Consider the following 26,391-nt stretch of genomic DNA (forward strand, 5'->3'; position numbering starts at 1 on the left):
GACACCTGATCATTTCTAACACAACAGATCATAGAATGCGTACGTAGCTTAGTACCTTGTTATCTCTAACATAATAGATTATAAAATGCGTAGCTTTGCGGTCTCTATCCCAACATAATAGATTATAAAATGCATGTAGTGCTTTGCCACGTTTTTCTCATTCTGAGTTTACATGCGATAGATTATAAAATATATGTTATAGGATAATGCACGGTACTGATAAAAAATGAGTCTTAGAGAGGAAAAGACCTCTTAAGAGGTTCAAACTTTTCATTTGCAATGAAAGTGAACTATTTGGTTAACTAGAAATCTCTATCCTCCTTGGAGGCATTCTCCACCCCTTCTTCTCTTTACAACTCGAATGAAGGAAAATCACAAAATACTTATATACTTGATATAAGAAGTTATTTTCTATATCGACTCCTACAACTACTGATCTAGAAACTCTAATAATTTCTTCCGAATATTGACTTCAACAGTAAGAACACATCTACTTAAAACATTAGTAGTTGAACATACAAAATACTGAATCTAATTAACCAAGTACAAGAAGCCACTCCATTACCCCATGTCTCTAAACCACACACTACACCCAAGTACCTTCGAAAAGAGGCTTCGTGGAAACAGCATCTCCAAAAGTCTTCACTAAATCACATTCTTCTCCTTCAGTAATCAACTCCAACCCCAATTCCTGTTCTATATCATCAGAAGCCGATATCAACAAGAACTCACACCCTTCAAAATTCAAGAACTCAGGCGGGTCGGCCGGGTAATACCGTTTATGCCCAAATTGACCTTGCAAATGCGCTGGAAACTGAGCCCTGCGTTTGTGCTGAGAAGACGAACCACCTGCGCCTCCTTGCTCTGGGTTCTTTATTTGTATCACAAATGACCCTTCCCTTTCAATATTAAAGGATTTCTGAGGCTCGTTTTTCTCGTCTGCCGCTGGAAACTGTAGCTTGTAGATCAAATGAGTGTGGTGATTATTGTTTTTGTTCCTTGGATTATGCCTTAGAATACGGTAAATGCCTTCCCCCAATGCTCTTGCCGCAGAAATATGGCGATGTCCTCGAGTTGAAGTGTCGTATTCCTCTGCTTTTGCCATATTAGAAACTCATTTTATTTTGCACCTGACTATAAAAACTACATGGGGTATGTAGATTCAGTGGGATGTACCTCCTTGAAGCGCAGTCTTGATATCTTGAACGTTGGTTGTTACCATATCTACAAATCCCCAGTAAGGTCGAGACCTGTGGGATGGGTGTGGAAGGCTTTTTCGACCCATAATAATGAACCGTAAAAGGGGTTGCTCTTCGATGTTAACTTCCTGTGTTCAAATATTGTATGAGAGCCAAAATGAGGGTTTATGGTCATGTTTAACTCATCTACTACTTCTAATTTAGACAAAAATAAGTTGGACATGTCTTATTAAATAAAATGGTCAAAACAAAAGTAAATGTAGGTATTTGGTAGAATTAATTAATTAACCTGGGTGTGGGTACTCTGTCCACCATAGCTACATTGTTTCTCCTCGACCGTCTTCTCACCGGACTGTGGCCGAAGAATAATGTACAAGCGTTGCACCTCATCAGGGCCATGCACTTCTTGTTTTCCGACTTTAGGCCTATACAAGAAGAATATTTCTCCTCTCTCCTGATAATTAATTCCCATAACTCAAAACTAATTATTATAAATTTACATAACTATTAATTATATCAACTTAATTATCATTGTTAACTTATAACAACAAAACACACACACACACCTGAATTTCAACTTCATGATTTTCAGCTTTCGTCTTCAGTTCTTCTTCCCCCTCTCCCATCTTTCTCAATTCGGTTCAGTCCAGATTCTTGTTCTTGTGCTAATTGAGAGCTGCCGGCGCGGTGGATTATATTATATCTATTTTTAACCTCTTTTAATTTATTCCCAAAAGGTTCAACGGAACGACACGTAGGCTGCCACCGCACCATCTTCTTTATTTTCTTTTGCCACATTTATACTCCCTACCCCTGCCAACTGGAACGTCAAGATATAGAATCATTCAATTTTGTACTTTATTTTTTAAAACTTCTAACTAAAAGCAACTACGTCCTAAAAATTTATGAACTAAATTGGCATATTGTTAAAACTCAGGCAAGGCACAACACACATGTTCGTTACAATTTGAGAACTAAACAAATAATTTTATTAGAAAAATTAATGATAATTAAAGAAAGGGTTAACTTTTATAAATATAATAAATATATTAAAATATTTACCTATGGTATAACAAAATCAAAAAGTCCACCAAACCCATATAATTTTTTTATAAATTTCTGATAGCACTCCTTTGTCGAACGCCCTTCCTTGAATGGCTTGCCGCACCCCAAACACCCAGATTTTCTTCGCTCACGTCAAACACCCAGCTCCCATTTCACTCCTCATCTCCACTCCTCTTCGCTAAATGGCTCACCACACTCCCTGCTGATTTCACTTCTGTTTGAATGAACAGCTCCCCTACTCGTCAAAATTCTCATCAACTCGCAAACCCTCGTCGTTGTAAGTTATTTGATCTAACGGTTGATAATTATTCTGAATGTTGATAACTCTCATGGATATAAATAATGTTAGATTTAGAAATATGCTTTAATATATACACTAATGGATAAACTCTTATAACTAAATGTTACGTTGGTAATCATTCTGACTGAATGTTAATAACTCAAATGTTGATAACTGTTATGAATGTTGATAACTCTTAGATAATTGAAATTTAATGTCATAATCGAGATAGAGTTCTTGTAAAATGTATAAACCAATTTATATTGAAATATATAATTTACCCTTCCTTCTAAAATATCTATAGAAGAAACATCATAATGGATGTGTTGTTATATAGTGTGATGAGTCAAACATATTAGCCTTTGAATTAACAATGGATGTGTTATAATGTTGTAATTGATATTTGCTAAGATTGACGGTTCATTGCCAACATTTGTTTGCGTCTCTCTTAGGGGAGTTTAACATTATTAGCAAGTCCAATGGTTTGGAGGAACAAAATGAGGTACCAACCAAAGTTAATTTGCCGCCATTCAAGACCAAATTTAGCTGAATATTCGAAGTTATTGTGCCAGCCTTCTCCAAATAATAGCAAACTCGGCCACCTATGAATGGAACAAAAAACATCTATAAGAAACAAATAAATTGTAATACTTTATTTTGAATGAGAAAAAAATTATCTATTGAATAGAACATTTTTAAATATATTAGTAATTTAGAAATGTTATGTTGATAACTCTGTTGAATAGAACATTAATTAAATATATTAGTAATTTGAAGTGTTACATGTACATTTTTTAACTTGTTTTATTTTAATAAGAAACTTTTTCAATAGACATTAATATTACACAATAGCAAATCATCATGCACACATTTCATATTTATTGTACACTTGAATTATTAATACGCTGTGGCTATCCTGTAACTACAGTAGTCAATTGAGAGATGATAATACTTTACTTTGATTGCTTCACTTCAATGCCATGATAATATGACATCAACCTTATATATGTCATTTCAAATTCTTGGGTCATCTCCTTCTTGAGATCTTGAAACATACTTGCACGATTTCTTGTAAAAGTTAAGTCATCCACGTACAAACAAACCACCAAAATATCTCCATGATCATTAGTCTTAATATAAAGGAAATGTTCATAAGGGCACCTCAAATACTCATTATCAAGGAAATATTTGTTGATTATGTTATTCCACATTCTTGGTGCTTGTTTCCGTATAATGCCTTCTTCAATTTTAGAACTTTATCCTCTTGACCTTTCACATAATAACCAAGAAGTTGTTCTAAGTAGACTTCTTCTTCTAGATATCCATTCAAAAATGTTGATTTGACATCCATATGAGAGATCTTCCAATTATTTTGAGTAGCAAGCGCAATTAACAATCTTATGGTTTTCAAACGAGCAACTGGAGCAAACACTTCATCGTCATCAATGGCTTTTCTTTGAGAATATCCTTTTGCAACTAATCTAGCTTTGTATCTCTCCACTTCTCCTTTTTCATTTTTTTTTATCTTGAACACCCATTTGACACCTATTGCTTTCTTTCCATTTGGAAGAGTAGAAAGTTTCCACTTATCATTCTTTTTTATGGCTTTTATCTCTTCATCCATAGCAATCTTCCATTTGTCATTTTGCAAAGCTTCTTCAAAATTCAAAGGTTCAGTGTCACCAAATAAACAAAAGAGGGTACGGTTATTAGTACTTTGACTTAACTCTTCAGTTTCATCATATATGTCTCATAAACTTCTCATGCCACGAGGCCCTTCACTTGAACTTGTAGATGATGAAGGTGTGTTTTGTTGTGGAGTGATTGGCAATGTTGGTGGTGTTGATGAAGAAGCAATGTCACTAGGTTCATCATGATCATCGAAAAAAACTAAAAATTTGTAGTCTTCTGGTTCATCATTCCAATTCCATGATGCTTCTTCATCAAACATAACATCTCTACTTACCATCGTCTTCTTTGTCGCAGGATTATACAACTTGTAGCCTTTTGAGCTTGCATCATAGCCAACAAAAATATGTTTCTCACTTTTATCATCAAGCTTACTACGCTTTTGATCTGGTATATGCGCATAAGCCATACATCCAAATACTCTCAAATGAGCAATGGATCGTTTTCTTCCGGTCCATGCTTGTTGAGGAGTTGTGTTCCACAAGCTTCTAGTAGGGGAATAATTTGACAATGGATGGTTTTCTTCCTATCAATACTTTTCGTCCCTCATTCCTGTTGGAAGCGTACGATGAACACCCCAAATAGATAATTACCAAATAGAATATTTAAGAGGAAAAAATAAATTTTATTGGAAGACTTTAACTTTTTTATGTGTATTTTACTCACACTTGGATAATTTAGATTACAACATTTCAATCCTATTTATAGGATTGTCATGAGCATAACTCATACACAAATTAAACACAACAATTTAAAACCTACACTTAATTAATATGAAAACTCATACTAAATTAACTCTAAACATTTTAACTCACATCTTTTAACTTTTTCTAACTCTCATGAGTCAATTCACATATAACTTATTTATTAAAAGCAGGTTTAATTTTCAACATATCCTTCTCCTTCTTTAGCCAGCATTGTCAATAAAGATAAATCACAAATAAATCCAACTGACTCAACTACATAACACAAAGCACAAAATGTTGATTCAAAGTCCATATTGCTCAATCATAAGACAATAAAAGCTACAGAGACTGCTCTCATATTGACCAAACTTGAACTTCTCTTTCTCTCCTTAGATGAAGGAAGAACAAAAGATTTACCTTCTTTCATACTCAACAAAACCACTTCAGAGATTAAGATCTTGTGGTTAAACATACGTGTTTTCTTCTCTAGGATAAACAACATTTAAAAATGATCTTTAACTAAACTAAGCAAACACGTATTAGAAAGTAATAATTATGAACTTTGGTCTGAACACCCTTAGTGGAATTTATCCAAATGTATAAATTAGAAAGACCCTTTTAATATATTTAGAGTTTTCTTTATCGATGTTTGAAGTGAAGATAGATTAATCTTCTCACAAGTTGTTTCAGGTCAATCCTTAAAAGTGGTATGAAGAACCCACTAGCTAACGTGCTTAGTTATCACTTCGAAGTCCCTGACTTCAAAGTGACACTCCATGTTGAGCCAAAGTTCTCAATTCCAATATCCAATAGTGTAAGTGCATTCGTGCTTGTGGGAAGCAAGTAGTCCAACAAAGTTCCAAGGATAGTGAATAAATCATTATTTTATTATATTGATAGAACGTCGTACAGTGCATTGGATTTTGACTACCTCGATTTCTCAATGGGGTAGCTACAAAAATAGCAAAAATATTTATAATAATAAAACCCATGTTACTACATTTTCTAAATTGCAAAAGTAGCAAATTTAAAACAGATATCCCTTTGATAGCCCCATGGTAACTCATCGTTAGTCGTCTAATAATTGTCTAATATCACTAATTACTTGTCATATTTGTCATATTCACAATATGCAGAAAAGAGGTATCATTGACTGTTTTTTCTAAATGTTTTTGTCGTATGATGCAATTTTCCTTTTTCAATTGTCCATCTATTTGTCTTCGGAATTCGTGCATGGATCTCATTGCTTTTCATGGACGATGGGAATGGTGGTGAAATTGATGTTTTTGGAATAGTAATGGATTTCTAGGACGCTGCAAACACAAAGGATGAGGTATTATGGCCCTTGGACTTGCTTGATTGGAAATGAAGGAGTTGCCAACAACTTTTAAAAGCTCTAATTAATTTCTGGTAAATTAAACCCATCCCTAACTTGTACTCAACTTTCCATTCCATTTTATATAATTTCAATAGATATGGACAAAGTTCTTTCATAGAAGAAAATCCTATGATAAACATAGTCTATAAGTGTTGCAAATGTAGGTTTCAATTCAATCTTAATGGACCTGTATTTATTTTGACCTAAAAACTACACTTAAATTTCATAAAAAGCTTCATGAATATGAACTTCCCAATTTAGCTAATGTAATGGTCGGTCGGTGCAAATCTCTACTAAGAAAGAGTGCATTCAATCCTCACGTGCTCTTCAACATACAACAGTACAAAAAAAGGGGAAATCCCAAAGGATGTAGTCAAGTACTTGTTACTCTCCTCAAATGCATCTAGTGATTCTATCCACACTTACCATCACAGTCGTAAACATCACCAATCTTAATCTTCGCTATTGCTGGTCCCTACTATAATGAATTGCAAGAGCATATCAAAACAAATGAGAATTACATTATCACTACTTATGAAAATTTTCAACTCACTGGATCAGAGTTCCGACATAGGAAAATAATTTGATTTTAAATACGTTGTTATATATATATATATATATATATAATGAATATATAAAGTGTCTAATGCTCAAAATGTGATGAAACAAAATAAAACAATTACAATCAATACAACCAACAATAGCACTTAAAAAGAAATAAAAAAAGAGCCTTTAAAATCAACAAAGCAAAGAGTTCATAAGACGACTAGCAAAGAGAGGGAGTGAAACTAATCCATAAACCCAAACAAACAACTTAGAGAAATCTCCAGAAACTTCAGGATGAAATCTAAATTTTCAAATAGCTAGATGCTCTTGAGCTCTTCCTGAAGGAACTCATAGAAACAATTGCATCTCTTAACGCAACTTTTGATCTGCAGAAAACTCAACCTTGAGAACTACGTCCGCTAGATATAAATTTGTTTTCACATTTCTTTCAAATAATATATATCTTACAGTTTAGGAGGCTTCTTTCACCATTACATATAAAACATATGGAACAAACATTACCTCTAAATAACCAATAGACTTTTATACTTCTTGACACTTAATTTCATGATTAACCTGAACACTCCCTGATGAAACTTAACACCATACTTTACATCTTTTACTTTGAATTTGATTCTAATTTGTTTGTCAAGTTTACTTTGTTTTCAAAATCATTCAAAAAATAGATTTTACTTTCTTAGCTAAAATCAATTTGGTTCTATAATGGCTACATAATACATATAAATTGCTGACATGATTTCTAAAGATGATCCTCGACGTGGTCTTAAGTAGTTTTACTAATTATAACTTGATGGTGTGCCCTATCATGTTTGCACACATCACTCATAATTGTATCCTCGTAGGTTTTTGAAAGAGATATATGGGCCTAAATGAAGGGTAGAGCGGTATTAGTGATAGAGCTTTGAGCTCAACTTTCTAGTGCAACGGGTGATTTGAGCTCGTAACGTTTAAGTTCGATTGTTATATCTGGGAGGAAACATACTAAAGAATATTGGCTACACGGATGGATGATATATCTAGAGGCCTCAACCTAATTGTTATATTTTTTTTTCCTAGTATTTACTCCCATTTCTTTGTTATTTGTAATTCCCTAACAATGTCGTCGGTGGATGCATGGTAGCAATGAGAAAGATAACGAGGATGATACCAACAAAAGGGAAAAAAGGGGTGATTTCTAATTTTACAAAACTTATACCAAGTTCCTGCCTTACATATTAATCAACAACCTGACTTGAAAAAGAAAATATTTATAAAGAGAGATGGTAAAAAAATAAGAAAAAAAAAGTAAATTTAATTTTTGTTCTTTTTGTTGGTCCTTGAAAAAAAAAAAAAAAAGAAGAAAGTTTAGGGTGGTAATGGCGCAACGGCGGTAGGGATCAGGATTGGAAGAAAAAAACAAAGGTGGGTTTATGATATGCACGAAAATCAAAGTGATTGATCAAACAGCAATATGAATATGGCGAGAAGTAGGGGAGAAATTATGTCCATCATCATCATCATCATCATCATCATCATCATCACTCAAATCTTCATCATTTAAATCTTCAATCTCTGCAGCTACTTGATTCAAATCCAATCGTCTATCCACATCTTCCTCACAGCAACTCAACGCAATCTTAAGCATCTTCAGCAACTCCCCTTTACTACTCTCCCTGGCTCGCCCCAGCTCGGGGTCAAACACTAGCGGCGTCTTCTTTTCCTTGATCATGTTGTTAACCCAAGCCGCAAGGTCGGCTTTCGGGTCGTGGTTTCGTGTCAGGTAGTTCTCTGGGAATCTACCAGTTAACATTTCAAGAATGACTATTCCGAAACTCCAGACGTCTGTCTTCTTGGTTATGCGACCCATTTGAGCATACTCAGGGGATTTGTAGGCCATCATTAGACTCTGCCCTTGCTCTAGATTGGCTACTGGGCTTAGACCGTAGTCCGTCAGCAATGGCTCCATGGACTCGTCTAGCAACACATTTGAAGATTTGAGATGTCCATGTGCTGCTAATACGTTTGGGAGCGAGGTGTACAGGTAAGAAAGGCCCCTTGCTATGCCTCTTATGATCTTCAATCTTGTTGCCCAATCTAGTCCTGCCTCTTCCAGGTTGTGGTTCCCTGAAAATATTCATATCATTAAATTCTATTCTATGTATCTATGTATCTATATATATATATATATATATATATATTATAGTTAATTACCATGCAAATGGCTGGCCAAACTCCCATTATCCACAAAGTCTGAAATCAACAGCTTCTCTTCCTTCCTATAATAGTAAGCAACCAAAGGAAGTAAATTGGGATGCGTCAACCTCCCTAACCTTCTCATATGCTCATGAAACTCTTCTCTTCCCACATTATTCATATGCTTATAACGCTTCACCACCACTGCATTACTAAGTATTGTTGCTTTATACGACGAACCAAATGACCCACTCCCCAAAATTTCCGCCGACGCTCTTAACAAGTCTTGTAAATCGAACCTCTCCCTGTCGTCCCTCACAAACAACAGTTTTCCATGCTCGGCCCCTCCTCGCCTCGTTGCCTGAGCCACCGACGATGATGATGACTCTATTGATCTATATCCGTCCCCTACCCCTGCTGTTACCTGCTTAGCGTTCACGTATTTGTTCTGATCCTGATCTTCCATGTTTATCATCCCTGCATTCTCCTTCCCTAGTTGTAATGCTGCTGGCTGGTTTCTTAAATTCAATATGATGAAAATTGCAGCTAGTACTGCTAATGTTAGCCCCACAATTATGACTATCACTGCGATCTTTAGTAGCCCCGAGGATGACATTGGGGCTTTTCCGCATTCTGGTAGTGGATCCCCGCATAGATCAATGTTGCCTACAATATACAAACATTCATCATAGTATCATACTACTTTACTGCAAAGCACTTCCAAACTTATGCTCTAATGTCTAATTTATTATAATATTGTTAAAGTTGGGTTAATAACATTTGGTTTATTATTTTCGAAAATTAAATTGGGAGACACTACTTATTTATTTATTATAGTTAATGATTATTATACTCTCACTTCCTTATATATAATATATAATAGTTGGTATTGTTTGGAGTGTGAAAAATGAGAAGATAAGAAATAGTAAACAAACGTAAGAAAATGAATTTTGAAACAGTAATAATATTATTATTATAGTTAATTATATAAATACAAAATACTAATTATTATAATTAAACTTCCAAAAACAAGTGGGATCAAGAGTTTAGGATATGTTTATGATAACGTTCATATTTCTCGTTCTTTGCTTCTCGTATTTTGTTTCTTATTGTTTGAGAATAAAAAACATGACTATTTTCTAAAATATAATAATAAAGTTGTATTATATTTTTTATATATTGTCTAAATTAAATCAACCTTGTCATCTTTAACTCAAGTCATTTGTCATGAATGATTCGAATCAAATCTAACCTAAGTGAAACCCAAACATAAGTTTTTATGTGTGTTTGATTATTAATTTTCTTCAAAAAAAAATTTAAAACCCCCGTTAAAGTTTAGAAACTAAATATAGGTTATTTTTTAAAATAGAATTATTTAGTTTATTTTTATAATTTGATTAGGAACTCTTAACTATTTTATTTGAGAAAGTATTTAGAAGGAAACAAATATAAGTTTTGAGGGGAAAAAAAATTATTTCTTACCTGAAAAGCATGAAGGATCCATATGGCTTAAACTAGTGGGAATAGGGCCGTCCAATTCGTTATTGGAAACATTAAGTTTGGTCAAAGTATGTATTTGAAGTGGAGGGACTTGGCCTTTGAATTTGTTACCATCGAGTCTCAACTCCATAAGCCTAGACAGTGAAGCGAGAGATGAGGGAATTGGGCCCTTGAATTCATTATTGGTCAAAAATACTTTCTTCAAAAATTTCATACCCGTAAAGGCATCATCTGGGATTTCTCCTGAAAAATGGTTATAGGAAAGATAAACAGACCGCAAACTTCCTAATTTGCTTATAACAGGAGGCCAAGACCCAACCAATGTGTTGTTCATGAAGCTAAGTGTACGCAAACGAGTCAATGAAACCAGGGAATTCATATCAACTTCTCCCTTAAGTCCCATATTTTCAAGCCTTAGACCTCTAACGTGCCCATTCAAACAAAGCACTCCAGCCCAATTCGACTTGTGGTGCTCGCAAGGCGGAACCGAAGGTTTCCAATTGTTAAGAGCCGTGGCCGATGTCAAAGATCGCTTGAATTGGAGCAAAGTTTCGGCATCAGAAACCGAGAAGACCACAATTATGCATGATGATGAGAGTAAGAAAAAGAGGAAGAAGAAGGAAGAAGCGGCGCTGATCAATGGGGCCGGTGCGCGCATAAGCCCTGCCACGCGCACGCCCGTTGGCATTGGCCCTTCAAAGCTAAGCCACCGATAATAATGTGGCTCCCAATTAACATATAACCTCAACTAGGCGTTGGTGGAAAATGCATGGGAAGCCTAGGAATACCCCCTTAAAAAAATATGGAGTTTCCTTTTTGTTTTAGTTAAAATTTCTGCTATTTAATTAGTTGAGTTGAGAAAAGGTATGGAAAAGGATTTGGAGTTGAAACTAAAGAAGGTTGGAGGGAATTGAAAGGGTATGCCTAAATTGCAACCCATCATCCCTTTCCATGACCACTTACGATGGGGAGATATCCAAGGCCAGCCTTTAAATTTTTTAGGATCTACCCAATTTCTGTTGCCCCCTTAACTATTTTGTTATTAATCCTATTTTATTTGTTTTAATCTTTTTTTATAAATTATTATTATTAGGGTTATGTATTAGTATTTTTTTTTTCCTTGTATGGATACTTGGTCAATTTGGTGGTCAACCTATTTGTTTTTATTTGTTCTAACTACATTCGGTTTGTTCATCTTTTTAATTAAGCATTTTTTTTTGACAAATTATTCAATCAGTTTACCACACCCATCCTAATAATAATATTAAAGTATTTTATGTTTGTGTGTTGGATTTGTGTGGTTTACATAATATAATTAGTTGATTGTAGAAATTATGTGTCAAATGAGAGGGTTTAGAGAAATATTGCTACAAGAAAAACTACCTATTATGACAGTTGTATACATTCCAAATTGAGAGGAGAAAAGAAAACACTGTCACAAAAGCTAAAAAACCGCGTTTTTTGTGGAAAAAGATGGAATTTTTCGGATTTTACTTTTCGCGACAGTTATTTGGTGTCATAAAAGATATAAAAAAATAATTTATTTAATTTATTAAAATAAAATTTATTTTAAATAAAAATTTTATTAAAATCAGATTTTTTCCTGATTCTAAAAATATTAAATAATTTATTTATTAAAATAAAACATCTCCAAATTAAAACTCTTTCTCTACCTCCTCCTCCTCCTCTTCTTCTTCTCTTCTTCTTCTCTTCTTCTTCTCTTTTTCTTCTTCTTTGTAGAAGATCCACACATCGCCCCTCCTCGATTTTTCCTCCATTCCGCTAATCATCTCTCTCCCTCTCTCACGCACACCAAAAAAGACTAGACTTTTGGTCAAAAACGAGCGAAATCTCTGTCTTTCTCTCCTTCAGCCGACGTAACCACCCAACACCCCTTGCACCGCTGAACTCACTGGTGAATCTCAACCATTATTTCTATTGTTTGTATTTATACATGATATTAACTTCAAATGCTTTCATTTTACCCACAATGTGATATATTGATGGTTCTTTTTATGAAAAACATCTCTCATAGCTTTGCTTTTATAGGAGATATGTGTTTGTTTTGTCTATCATCCTATTCAATATTGTTGTTTACAATCATTCTTCTAATTTGAATCTACATTTTTTCTTTATGGTTGGCTATGTGATGAAACATTTTGGTAGCTTACAATCTGTTTGATGAAATGCCTCAATGAAGCATTTGGTTGATTTTTTATTGATTGTTGTTCGTTCGAATTAGGAAATCAAGGCCAAGGGAGATGTCATGGCTATGGGCTGAAGCTTTGAGAAAAAGAGAATGAAAAATGAAATGTGAGATTTTAAACTTTGATGGTGTGTAGGGTCTTTTTGTTTATCTATGCATTTCCCAAGTGAATTTGAGTACTTTTGATTTTTCTATTGATATTTTGTTTAGGGTTGCTATTGAGTTGTATCGTAATTGCATGATAGTTATAGCATAAACAAACTATATATATAAACTTGAACACAAGTAATTGTTATCTAACTCATTACTAAATTGTTGTAATTTACTAATGATTGAAGATTAAAAAAAGTTATGAACGTTTTCACTATGAGAAATAAATAAACTCTTTATGTTGCTAATGAACTTATCTTGATTTATAGGAAGCTCTGATAAACCATCAATTTAAGCAATTGTTTTAGCCTTGTTATAGTTGTGAATTCTATTTCTTTTTGTTGGTGTTGGAAGTCAGTATGCAATAATGGTCCTACTCCTCTTTGACAGAGAGAAGTATGATATTTGTGAGGTAAGACATTTGCTATTAAACCTAAATGTATCATTGAATTCCATTTTCCATTGTCATTATCTTTGAAAAAGAAGTCTAACCTTCACTCTCTTTTTCTTTTTGTCTATATTATGATCTTGCAATCTTGGAAGCATTACAGTTTCTTTTGTAACATAAAATTCTTTTATTTTATTTGGATTAAAATTATGTCTTGCTTTGATTGAAGGATAGAGGGAAGTGATTATTGATAATTATAGGTATGTTCTCTCTCCCTTTCTTACAATAAGGATAGTAGCAACAAAAAATACTACATGTTCTATATTGAAAGGAAAGACAAAAAATGATGTGAATTAAGATTTATTTTGTATGGTAGAATTTTATTTGCCACTTACCATGCTAGATCTTTCCAAGAGGAGTAAATTTGAAAATGTCGAAATACACCATCTGCTTGAAACATAAACCGGGATGTATGTTATACACATTGGAAAGGTATGAATGTATATGTTGAAACTTAAGCCTATACACTTTTCAAGAGAATTTCTGTATGTTATCTATTTGGTTTTTGGCTTTAAGTTTTTGAAACTTAAGCCTATACACTTTTTTTACCTCTACTTTTTATCAACATTTTTAATCTATATTTTCTTCCTATGACTACCTTATGACATTTTGAATAACTGATTGAATTGAGGATTAGCATAAAGTTCTCTTACTTCAAGGGCGTTGTCGTTATTTGTTCAAGTAAGTAGTGTCTACCTCCCTACCAAAATAAATATTCAACTACATGGTTTAAAGTATATTTTGTATAATTCTAGTCTCGTTGAAAGTGTTTTAGTCTAATTAGTATGGTATATTAGTAGTATATCAACGTTTGTTTGAATTAATATCATCCAAAATCTCCATAGTAGTTATTTCCTTACTTTGAAAGATCTTGTTGTTCCTTTCCAACAATAGTGTTGGAAATTGGGGGGAGGAGAATTAAGGGCTTTATGAGAGTTATCAACTCAACTTTGTCAAATTGTCATGTAAATGGAGTACGATTTAATCATTGAACATTTTTTCATATTTAGGGCTTGAAGAATCCTCGAGAGAGTGACAATGCTTGTTGAATTTTTATGAAAATGCAACATTGAAAATGTATTACTTATGAGTATTTATGTTCACAATCTTATTTTGTTGTGATAAATTGAGATGCATAATATGCACTAGAAATTTGTTAAAGTGTTAGACTTATATGTTTTTTTGATAGGGTTGGAAGGACTCCAAGGTACGTTTTTAACTATTGAATTACAATGAAAATTGTTTGGACTTGTTAGTTCAAAGTTTAAATTGAGTTTAACTTGTGAAACACAAAGATTTCATTTGTATACTGATTATATATGTTGGTGTGGAATAGTTTATCTTGCATGTACCTAACAAAATGATTATGTTTGCTTGATTATATTTCTATTTGTCCATTTTCTTTTGCTTTTCTTAAAGGTTTTGAGTGAACTCAAGTTTATGGTAGATTGGGGTACATTAAAGTTTATTGAACTTATTCTTCATTGTCCCATTGCATAATGTCCTATATAAGGTGTGTATATATATATCTTGTTATATTTTTTTAATCTTTCTTAAAGTTTATAAACCATGGAAAGTAAGTTGAACAGTAGTTTCTCGTTAGCTTTTGTTTCTAGAGACATGTCTTTTATGTACATAGTTCTCTTTAGGGTTTGTTGAAATTGGGTTTGTTGTGAATATCTATGGATTTTATGAGAGTCACCAAAAAAAAAAACACACAATGGTTTTTTTGTCTTTGAATATCTTTGAAATTTTTATTTCAGTGTTTAATTTGTTTGTTTATTATTGATTTTAAGTATATGTTAATTTTTCTTTGACTTATTATGCCTAGCTAATTATGAAGATCAGTTTAAGTTAGGAACTTATTGGATGCGCTTAAGGTTATATTTAAGTATCTACGACCTTTAAACCATAATTTAATGTTTATGATTCAAGTATATGTTAAAGGTTGGAATGAGGCTTAAGTATCCAAAATCTTAAAAAATGGCTTACGTTAATTTTGACTACAAATTAAAAGCCTTCAAACCATAAGTTTGAACCTCTGGGTATGTATTGTTTGATGTTTATCTTTTAAGGACTAGAACTATGAATCAATACAACTTTTACACCGTTACCAACACATTTGTTTTGTTAAGTCTTCTCTCTAGCTAATTTAATTTTGTAGGTGATACAAGTTATAATGGTTGAAATTTTTTGGTAAAATATTAAAAGTGCAGTTATCCCACATTGTTCTTGTAGTGTACCCTTTTGATCAATTATGTTAATAACATGTTTTGAAATTGGAGCTTCTGCGTTTTGTTGTGTCGTTTGTTTATTGATTAATGGTAATTTGTAGTATCAAGTCTGTCCTAATCTATTGGCATATTTGAGGATATTGTTGATTTTTCTTCCCCTGTATTTTATTTCTTCAATTTAAACTAAGTGAATAATGAATCCCATTTCATTCATTTTTGCTATTTGGTATCTCATCGTATTTTTTTTTATTATTATTAAAATGAAGTTTGTTTAATGATCAACAGTAGATTAAGATATTACGAACTCTTTGTATTAGTAAAGAAGAGTGAAGGGAAGGGATTTGAAAAGATTCAGAATTAGCCCCCATTATAACCATATCGTTTTTAGTTTGGGGCATTTAATTTAGGTTAGGTTCATCATCATTTCTTTAGTATTGTCTTCACCTTCCAGAATAAAGGGTTGAATTAACAAGTTTTTACAAAGGTAAGCATATAAATTCTAACCACCAAGTTTTTGTCTTATCATTCTTTCATTGTCCAGCTGCGTTTTTCTTGTGTTTTATTTTTCTAAGTCAAAATGTGCACCACTTATGTGTATCTTAACTTCTGCCTTCTCCTCAATTTGGTGGTTCAGTTATGTGTTGGGAGCTATTGAAACATTTTTTAATGTTGTACCAGCTGCAGGGATATTCAGAGGTAATGATGAGTCTTTGCTGTTTTAGAGTTAGACTACAGACAGAACTTATTTGTATCTAGTTAAGCCTTTTTATATTGTTATTAGTTGTGGATTTCATTAGTTTTCATTTATAACTTGGATTTAAACAACATTTTTTAGTTTCTAATTTCTATTTCTATCAAGGACATATTTGTTTGGTATGTGAGGTTTTGATATAATTTTACATGAGGCACTGTTACTCTAGTTTATTCTCATGAAGACACCATGTCCTTTTGTTTACAACATAGTAATGTCATTTGATTTTGAAGTAATAAACATGAGTTTTCTAGGTGGAATTGTAAGGAAGGATTGGATAACATTCCAATTTAAAGCAATTGGTCTATAACATAAGCGTATATAGTTGTATAATATTAGTTTAGACAGTATTGATACCTAAAATTTATTATCAGAATCTCACCACCATCTCCTTTACATTAAAAACTTTTCACATGTAGTTTGTGCCATTGTCCATTACATAAGCATTTATTTGTCCATTAAAATTTGGTGTTGTATGCTATGGGATTCTAGATATTTTCCATATTTAGTATTACTGTATTAGCAAGACATGCTTAATTAAATTATATCAGAGATACTTGCTGCACTATGTTGATCATTTTGCTATTGCTATTGCAATGCAGAGACTATAGTTTTCGTGTTTTAAATTTAGCTACAAATTCGAATCTTATTTAGCTATCTGTTCTACTAAACTTTCTGGATAAGTATTGGTGGTAGAATTTATATGCTCACCTTTATAAGTTTTATGAAAATGCAATATTGAAAAGGTATTGCTTATGGGTATTTATGTTCAATCTTATTTTGTTGTGATCAATTGAGATGCATAATATGCACTAGAACTTTGTTAAAGTGTTAGACTTATCTTTTTTTTTTTTTTAATCGGGTTGGAAGGACTTCAACGTACGTTTTGTTAAAGCAAATTTGATCTTTATATGGCTAGGTTGATGAGTTTCCAATTTCAAAAGTCAACATAAAGCTCTATTGTTTGTTTAACTCAAAGGTAAAAAAGAGTAAAGTATGTGGACTTGCACCAAATAGAGCCATGGTAAGTTTCCGATTTCAAAAGCTTACCTAAAGCTCTATTGTTTATTAATGAGTTTCCATAGAATTTTGAAGGTTTGAGAAGAGTTGTGGAAACTTGGGACAATATCACCCTCCTTACTTGTATTTATTCTCATCCTTATTAAGTTTTTCTAACTTCGTTTCTTTGAAATTACCAACTAGTGTAACTATGTTTTTTTAGCATGTGGTCATATGTCGATTTCTCAATGTCAATGATATTTGGTTGTTATCCAAGAAGAAAAAAACTCAAACCTTTTATTTGATTATTTTGTTTGGTTTCTAGCATTTAGTACTACTTTACTTTTTGGTTGATGGTTGTGATTTTTTTATGTCAGTTTGTCATAGTATGAAGGATTTGACCATGGTTCAAGCAACAAAGAATATTTTCAGAGGTGAAGGTTTACCGATTTGGTTGTTTATGCTTGTACAGAAAATCATGTTATATGTATTATGATGGTACTACACTAGTTTTGATTAAAGACTGTAATTTCATACTTGTAAATTGTTCAAACTTGATTGAAAATGTACAAACATTACAAAGTGTATTATAGTGTGTATATATTAAAGTGTCGACCATTTGTTTCTATGTGGGTGTTATGTATTTTAACATTATTGTCATTCAAATGGTTCGTGTAATGGCGGAGCGACAAGGAGAACAAGGAAAAACAGTAGTAATTGAAGAATTTGCAACAAAAAATAAATGTCATAATATATGGATTCGTTACACTTTATAATTATTGTCAATATTAAAACAATGACATTTAATTTCTAAAAAAACTGTCACGATTGACATATCCTTGACATTTAAAAAATGTCATAATAAACGAATTTACGACATTTTTAAATTGTCGTTAATACGCAAATGATGACAGTTATTTGTTGTCATGATATAAAATATGACAGTTATTTGTTGTCATAAAATAGTAATTAACGACATTTATTTTCTATCATGAAAAAACTTATTGCGACAATTTTAAAAAACTGTCATGGAATGACTTTCCATGACTCCCGCTTCTATGACTGTATATAATCTTTCCACTAGCAAATACTTTTCCTTTATTTTCTTCATAAAATCTCTTTTTACACTTGAAAGTTTTCGTTTATCAATCTTGTTTTATTCTTTAATTTCAACCTATCAGTTCTTTATTATATCATTAAGCTATATCAAAATTGTAGAGTGTGTGAGCAATCTATCCAACATCTCGATAAGGAAACCCATTTAAATTTTGGACAAAGTATAATCATTTATCCATTAACCGTGTTTGGATTGATGTTTGAAGTGTTTAATTTTTAAAATAATTTATTTTAAGATAAATTAAGGTATTTAGCATTTATCTAAAATAAATTTTAGAAAAATGAGATTATGAAATAAATCATTTTAGAGAAAATACATCAACCAGATTTTAGAATAAATGTTTATTTGGTTTTAATGAGAAATTCATTCCAAATATGTATTTTCTCTCTCTATTTTTTATATTCCTTTTTACTAACTATATATTTTTCACTCGATCATTTTTTTTTTCTTTTTTTTAAAAGTACTTTGAATATTTTTTCAATGTGTTCATATACATTTAAATATAGAGATTTGCAAATGTTTCTTTCAACCCAAATCTACTTCGTCTTAACATCTGTGAAAGAAATTATGACAACGTCAATGAAGAACATGATCATTCGGTTCATGAAATGAAAATGAATTAAGAACGTTATTTATCTTATTTATATTTTGTTGTTGGAAATCAATTAAATTTATTATATAGTTATATATTTACATTTTAAGATATTTGTGGTTTTAAAATTGAATTGTCCATAATAATAATGATAATGATAATAATAATAATAATAATAATAATAATAAAATTAATATTTAGTTTCAAGTATTTAAAAAATTAATAATTTCAAGATAATGTACAATTAATTTTAAAATATATTTTGAAAAAAAGATTTAAAATGTGTGTATTTTGTTATGAAATTAATTCAAAATGTTTAATAGTCTTTTATGGTAATTTAACCTACGTATAAAACATTATTAGTATAGGACAAACCAAACACATTTTTACATATAAACGTTTATATATAGGTCAAACCAAACACGTAAGTGTTTAGATTTTAAACTCATTTTACAAAAAAAATTATTTTAAAAAATATATTCTTAAAAAAACATCTTTTTTTCAAAAACAATCCAAACGGACTCTAAATCTTCACTAAATATCAATGAGCGATAATATTAAATATTTGAGGTATATAAGTAGTACATCAAATATAAAACATGAATATATTAGTCATCAATTTAATCAACAAATAGTTGAAATAAAAATAAATGTATCAACAATGTATATATATATGTTTGTTAAGTATATCAATTATGTATAAACACTAAATAATTACTAATTATAGACGATATATATATATATATATATGTATACTTTGTAGTTTTTCAATCCAATTAAATGCTTTCAATTTTATGGTTTGTATTATATCCAACTAATAATACATCCAATATGTTAAAAATGTGTGTAAATTAAAATGAGAATTAATTAAAAGCACAGTTGGTTTGTTTAAGCACAGACAATCAAATATGATTTAATTGATATCTTACTATAAGAATTAAGGTCTTTTCCAATGCACCAACACGTTGCCAAAAATCCTTATAAACGTCACGGAAGGTTACAGCGACGTCGTGCATGACGTCGGCAGATATGTCGCAAAAAGCCCATCAGGGATACTTTTCACGATGGATCTTGTGCCAACAACGACAAAACTTTTTCCAGTGCACCATTCAGTATGTTGCATAAGGCTTTCACGACATCTGCGTCAGAAAAGGTTTTTTATTATTTTTTATTATATTCAGTCTTTTTTATTTTATTATTATATTTTTATTATTTATTTTAGTAAGGCTCAACGTAATAAAATTTTTAGTAAAATGATTAAAATGAAAATATTATTCATTATAAAATGATAAATGAAATAATATGTTCAATACAAAAAAACAATTACATAATTCAAAACATTACATTAAAAAAAAATTGAAATCTAATGCTCTAGTACATTGTAGGTACAGATGTCAAACCTACAAATGACATAAAAGTATAGTTAGAATATCACATATGGAAAGTTAAACAAATTAAATATTAAAAAAGTGCGTACCCAAGTGATCACGAGCCTCTTTGTGCTTGACTCATCTCCTCGAGCATCTTCTTCATCTCTTCCATTTTTCATGCATGATCTGCTATTTGTCGATCTCAATCCTCCTCCCCCAGGTGTTATTCTTGGAGCATTCGGTTAGCGTTTTCAAGGCTCACTCTTAGTTTGCTAACCTCTGTTATGTGTGTCTGGTAGCCATACATACTAAAAGAAGAAGATGAAGCAACAATCCTATACTAGGGTTTTGGGCCCCAACCAAGACCTTTTGACTAGCCCAATCATCTACCCAAAACTGTCTCGCATATCTTGTCCTCAGTTAGTGGTTCAGAACCCTCTTGGATGAGTTGTGACTAAAGTTCCACCATTGATTATGCGCAATAGAAGCTTGTAAGTTTGAGAGATGATCAGACTTAAAAACATAGAATTAAAAGTATACCCAAACATAAAGTTTTCTAAAACTTACAAAAGCGTCTTTTGTTGCTGGTGAAATGAACTCGCCATTACTACTGGCGTTTGTTTCTCTGAATAACTCGACACGATCCACCGAACGATCATGTAGTTCAATGAGCTCTGTTTGTCTATAAAGAAACGACTTTGTGTCGTTCCTGTGGTTGTAAGGTTGTCGAGCCCTAACAGCCTTACACATATTGATTCTCCTACATTCCAAAAATGACGATGATCAAGACTGTATACTAGTTATATGATTGATATTTGATTGTCATGTAGTTGGAATTTATGTCCTAAAACTCGTAGTTTGTAGTTAAAATTAATATTCCTATTCAATAAAATGGTTGTTGAGGACTTATTAGTAAAAATTGAATACTATAATCTTAAATCCAATAAACTAAGGTATCGACGCTATCTAGTGTAGACTTGAACTTTGTGTAGAGACATAAAAATAATGTGGATCAAGTTTGACTATATAGCCTAAACGGTTTATAGTATATGAATAAGGTTGGACGCCTTATTCTGAGGACACTATAGATGCAACCCGCTTTGTAGTTAGTACAAACAATGTGATCCTGAATCGTTCATGTGAAGACATGAAAGTGGGGGCATCCTATGTAAAGAGTTTACATAAGATTGGAACCATGAAATAATCACTTTTAAGTTATAACAACATTGATTGTATAAAACTTATTATTTTGATTATTGATGACCTATGTAATTTAATTTTAGTCCTAAGCTAACTATGAACTTCTATTCAAATGAAATTATCCCTAGATCTCCATAGGTGAGTGCAACTCAACAGCGCTGGTCCAATATAAGCCTCCCATTTTAGGGGTAAGACCGAGTCGATGGCTAGGGATACATAGGGTGCAAGATGAAATTCACTCCTACACTCTTTAGGGTTAGTAGATAGATTGTTTCCTTAAGGACTGAATCAAAGTCTTGAACAAGGAGGCTCACCCTCTCATTAGCACGAGAGGGATCCAGTTTATAGGTTAGGCCTAAAACCAATTATTCAATATAGGATCGATGGTACTTAAGGAGCAAGATGTAGTCTCAAGGGTAAAATTGTATTTTGACCTAGTTAAGGTTATGAACAACCTGTAAAAGATTAACTTATTGATAATGGTTATATCAGATGAACACAAATATAACTATAGTGAGAGGAGTGCAACTACGGAACTTCATTGGAATCAATTAATCAATGAATGTTGATTAGCTCGATCTAAAAGGGTTTAGCCAGTTAATCTCATATCATTGAATCTCATGATCTATAAGTCCATTAGGTTCCCCTGCTAGCTCATATGGAATTAACTTAGAATAATATGTTGGATTACTTCGAAAAGTTCAAATTAAGCAAGGAGAGAGAAACTGGCATGTATATGTGATATAGTGATTGGTTATGAAATAGGGCTTTATATTTAAATGTGATTAATATTAAAAATATTAATATGAATTCATATTCTTAAGTTAAAAACTGATGGAAATGGTCAAAGTTGTAAAAAGTCAAAATGTTGACATTTGACATTTGACTTTGAAAAATCAAATTTTGATTAGCTTTATATTCAAATGAGATTTGAATTTCAGAGAATGAAAAGCAGATTCATGTGCAGGAGGTTAAAATTAGTCCAGAAAAAAGAAATGGTAAAAAGTTAAAGTTTGACTTTGACTTGTATGGTCAAATGACCTTATTGTCCTTGGACTAAAGTTAATGGAAAAATCCAACATTTAGTTTGATAATCCCAGTAAAACTTAATGGGATAAGTGTGTACGTAGAATGTAAACACCTAACCCTTTAAGTTCTACTAATGGTTAGTGAAATGTTAGATGTTGAGATTTGGTAAACTAATTACAATTTTTGCATGTAATTAAGTTATAAATAGGTATTTTTTTCATTTAAGCAAAGCGTTTTTTTCTTTTTTTGTAATGTTTTATAATGTTGACTTACAAAATTTAAAATTAAAAAAAAAAAAAACCTTTTTACTCTACCAAATTTCAACCCTAAGTCTCACCTTCAATTTTCAACTACTATAAGAAAAATGGTCTACGACAACAGTTATTTATAGTCATAGAATTGCCTGTTGTCGAAATACCATTGAATACAGTTTTTAAAAGTGGTCATAATAAGTGTTTTCATGACAGAAAATAAATGTCATTAATTAATATTTCATCACAACAATAACTGTCATCTTTTGCATATTAACGACAGTTATAAAATGTTACAAATTCATATAATATAACATATTTTCCTGTCAAGTATATGCCAATTGTGACAGGTTTTATAAAATCAAATGTTATTGTTTCGATATTGATGTCAGTAACAATGTCACGAATTCGTATATTAGGACATTTTTTTTCCGTTAAGTATATGTCAATCGTGACAACTTTTATAAAACTAAATGTCATTTTTTCGATATTAACGATAGTTACAAAATGTCACGAATTCGTATATTATGACATTTTATCCCTGTTAAGGATATGTCAATCATGATAGTTTTTATAAAATTAAATGTCATTGTTTCGATATTGACGACAGTTGTAAAATGTCACGAATTTGTATATCATGATATTTTTTTATGTATATTCCTCAATTACTGCATTTTTTTACAATAAAATACATGTCTTGTTCTTCTTGTCGCTCTGCCATTACACTAATCAGTTCAATCACAAAATTTTTCTAATACATCGCACTCATATGAAATCAAAAAGTAAACACTTTAATATATATATATATATATATATATATATATATATGTTATGATACACTTTGTAATATTTGTACACTAAGATTGACTAACAACCATTTTTTTGGTAAAAGGTAGTTTATATACATTTTTAGCTACCAAGAAGCCTAAAATAAGTACATTGACTACCTCTTCGTAAGGGTTATTCTAAACCTTTGAAATATTGTTGTGAAACAAAATGATGATGGGTACATTATTAATATTTGCTAAATTAATTGGTTCTTAAAGAATTATAGTTTTTCACTAAACATAATATGTTTCATTTTTCAGCATAAATAGCTCAATAGTACAACTCTTAGCTTTCAAGAAACTTAACGACGACAATTATGCGACTTAAAAATCAAACTAAAATACAACACTACTAGTCGTAGATGATTTAAGATTTGTCTTAACTAAAGAAAGTCCTCAAGTCCCAACCTCAAATGCTAATCGAAATGTTCGGAAAGCATATGATCAATGGGTTAACGCCACTGAAATGGTTTGTGTCTATATTTTTGTCAGCATATTTGATGTTTCAGCAAAGAAACATAAATCCTTAACCACGAAAAAAGAGATTATGGATTCATTGAGGGATATGTTTGGTTGGCCTTCATGGTCTCTCAAACATAAACCAATTAAGCACATTTATACCAAGAAAATGAAGGAAATGACCTCTATTAGAGAACGTGTTCTGGACATAATGATGCATTTCAATATTGCTGAAGTAAATTATGATTGTCTCATCGATGAGGCAAATCAGGTGAGCTTTATTTTACAATCTCTTTTGAAGAGTTTTGTACCATGCATTTAAAATGAATGCATCTTTAAATAAGATAGAGTTTACTCTTACCACCCTTTTGAATGAGCTCCAACGATTCCAAAACATTAGCATAGGAAAGGAGAAGGAAGTAGAAGCAAATGTTGTTACCACAAAGAAAGAGTTTATATAAGGATTGTCCTCTAAAACTAAAGTTGGGCCTTTACAAATGAAGAAAAAAGAAAAGGAGAAGACTCTCAAGAATAGTAAGGGAAATAAAGTTCTGAAACGTAAAATGTTATCACTATAACAAAGAAAGTTTTGAAAGGTAAAATGTTATCACTATAACCAAAAAGAGCATTGGTTTAGAAATTGCCTGAAGTGCCTTGCTGAGAAGAAAGCTAAAAAGGAAGTATAAGGTAAATATGATTTATTAAACTATTGAAACGTGCTTAGTGGAATATGTAACTTCAACCTAAATACTAGATTTATGAGCCCCTAATCATATTTACTTCTCATTTTAGGGAACTAATTGTTGAAAAGCTTGTAGATCAGAAGGACAGATCATCCTCAAATTTTGGAACAAGAGAGATTGTCTCAATTGAAGCAGCGGGAGATTTGAAGTTATTTGGATAGACATATCATACTTAAAAATGTTTTATATGTTTCTCAAAAGTTGAGGAATTTAATATATATTTCTTTTACATTTGAAACAAATGTGCAGAATATATTTTGAAATCAATGAAGTGTTCATTTTTTTTCTAGAAAATTTATTCACTTTTGTTCTGCTATACTTAGTAACAACTTATATAAGTTAAGAACCATTGAAACAGAATTTCTCTTTAATACTAAAATGTTTAGCATGTAAAGGAAAAAAAGGAAAATGAAAGATCAAAAATTAATTGGGGGAACCGAAAAACTAATGAAAAAATTCATATAGAAAACAAGTAATCTTGAGGAAATTAAAAGTTCTAAGTTTCATATTTATACACAAAGATGTGGAAGAAGAAGACGACATCAAAATTTTCCAAAAAAAGTTGGGAGAATGAGGAGTTTCCAAATTGATGATAGAAAAAAATGGATGAGATCTGATTTTGTCTGATATGATAGAGGGAGCTCCGGCGGCGACTGATGGGCGACCAATAAGCGTAGAAGGGAATGAGAGAATGTGAGGCAAAGGAGATAGATTTTCGAAAGAGAAGAAAATTAAAAGGAAATTAAACATAAGGAGGGGGTAGAGAACTCACCTGCGGCGTCAAGCGACTGGAAATCGACAGTGGAAGGGAGAAGGAAGTGTCGGTACCCTTATTGCGAGTGAGAAGGGACGTGAATGAAAACGTTAAATTAACCCTAATTTTCCCTTTGAGCCAAACTCTCTTCAATTCAGTAACAAGAGACAAATTCCAATTAACAAGCCTATTAATAACTGAAGTTGGAAAATGATGTAGAAGAAAAGAAGAAGAAGACTAACCTTGAATCGTTAGCTTCAAGTGTCTAATACTAGCAGAGAGAGGAGGAGCTGGTAGACGAAAAGCCCTAAGTGAAACCCTTGCAAACGACGGTGGGTTTCCTTGTAGACAATGACAGACAGAGAAACAACAGACAGAAATGAAAGCTTCATCGTCATTATTTAAACGAAACTCGTGTGAGAGTGGGTATCACAGTAAAAGAGATGAAATTGTGTCGTCTTTTCGACGTGGATGGTTTGCTTGAGCAAAAGAAGATGAAATCGATGAAAGCCTCCAAAGGTGGGAAATATTTAGGGAAATATTTGGGCGGGATAATTTTTTCTAATTATATTTTCTATTTTCCACTTCTTTTTTTCTACATTTCAATAGCTCAATTTAAAATGGGCTATCCTGAAGGGCTATTAAAAGACCTATTTCTTGTAGTGATAAGTCATGAGAATTGGATCAAATTGCCATATATCTGGGTTGGTCTTGCTACCCTGACC

The 26,391-nt window shown here is 31.8% G+C and overlaps 2 protein-coding genes and 1 long non-coding RNA gene across 3 annotated transcripts; all 3 read right to left on the reverse strand.

Annotated features, from left to right (window-relative positions):
- Nucleotides 1-217: 217 nt before the first annotated feature.
- LOC101213393 lies at nucleotides 218-1,886 on the reverse strand. Its single transcript, XM_031884625.1, has 4 exons — nucleotides 1,766-1,886; nucleotides 1,489-1,653; nucleotides 1,177-1,327; nucleotides 218-1,092 (listed from the first exon to the last, which is right to left on the reverse strand). Exons 1-4 carry the CDS (start codon nucleotides 1,823-1,825, stop codon nucleotides 587-589), a joined length of 882 nt encoding a protein of 293 aa, XP_031740485.1. The 5' UTR covers nucleotides 1,826-1,886; the 3' UTR covers nucleotides 218-586.
- A 6,360-nt stretch (nucleotides 1,887-8,246) lies between these two features.
- Nucleotides 8,247-11,520, reverse strand: LOC101203276 (pollen receptor-like kinase 4). The gene is made up of 3 exons (XM_031883914.1): nucleotides 10,519-11,520; nucleotides 9,055-9,702; nucleotides 8,247-8,967 (listed from the first exon to the last, which is right to left on the reverse strand). Exons 1-3 carry the CDS (start codon nucleotides 11,222-11,224, stop codon nucleotides 8,303-8,305), a joined length of 2,019 nt encoding a protein of 672 aa, XP_031739774.1. The 5' UTR covers nucleotides 11,225-11,520; the 3' UTR covers nucleotides 8,247-8,302.
- A 12,837-nt stretch (nucleotides 11,521-24,357) lies between these two features.
- Nucleotides 24,358-26,132, reverse strand: LOC116403300. The gene is made up of 2 exons (XR_004215984.1): nucleotides 25,909-26,132; nucleotides 24,358-25,813 (listed from the first exon to the last, which is right to left on the reverse strand). It is a non-coding gene; the product is annotated as an uncharacterized LOC116403300 (long non-coding RNA).
- Nucleotides 26,133-26,391: the final 259 nt, after the last annotated feature.

The sequence above is a fragment of the Cucumis sativus genome, chromosome 4, assembly GCF_000004075.3.
Source record: "Cucumis sativus cultivar 9930 chromosome 4, Cucumber_9930_V3, whole genome shotgun sequence".
NCBI lineage: Eukaryota > Viridiplantae > Streptophyta > Magnoliopsida > Cucurbitales > Cucurbitaceae > Cucumis > Cucumis sativus.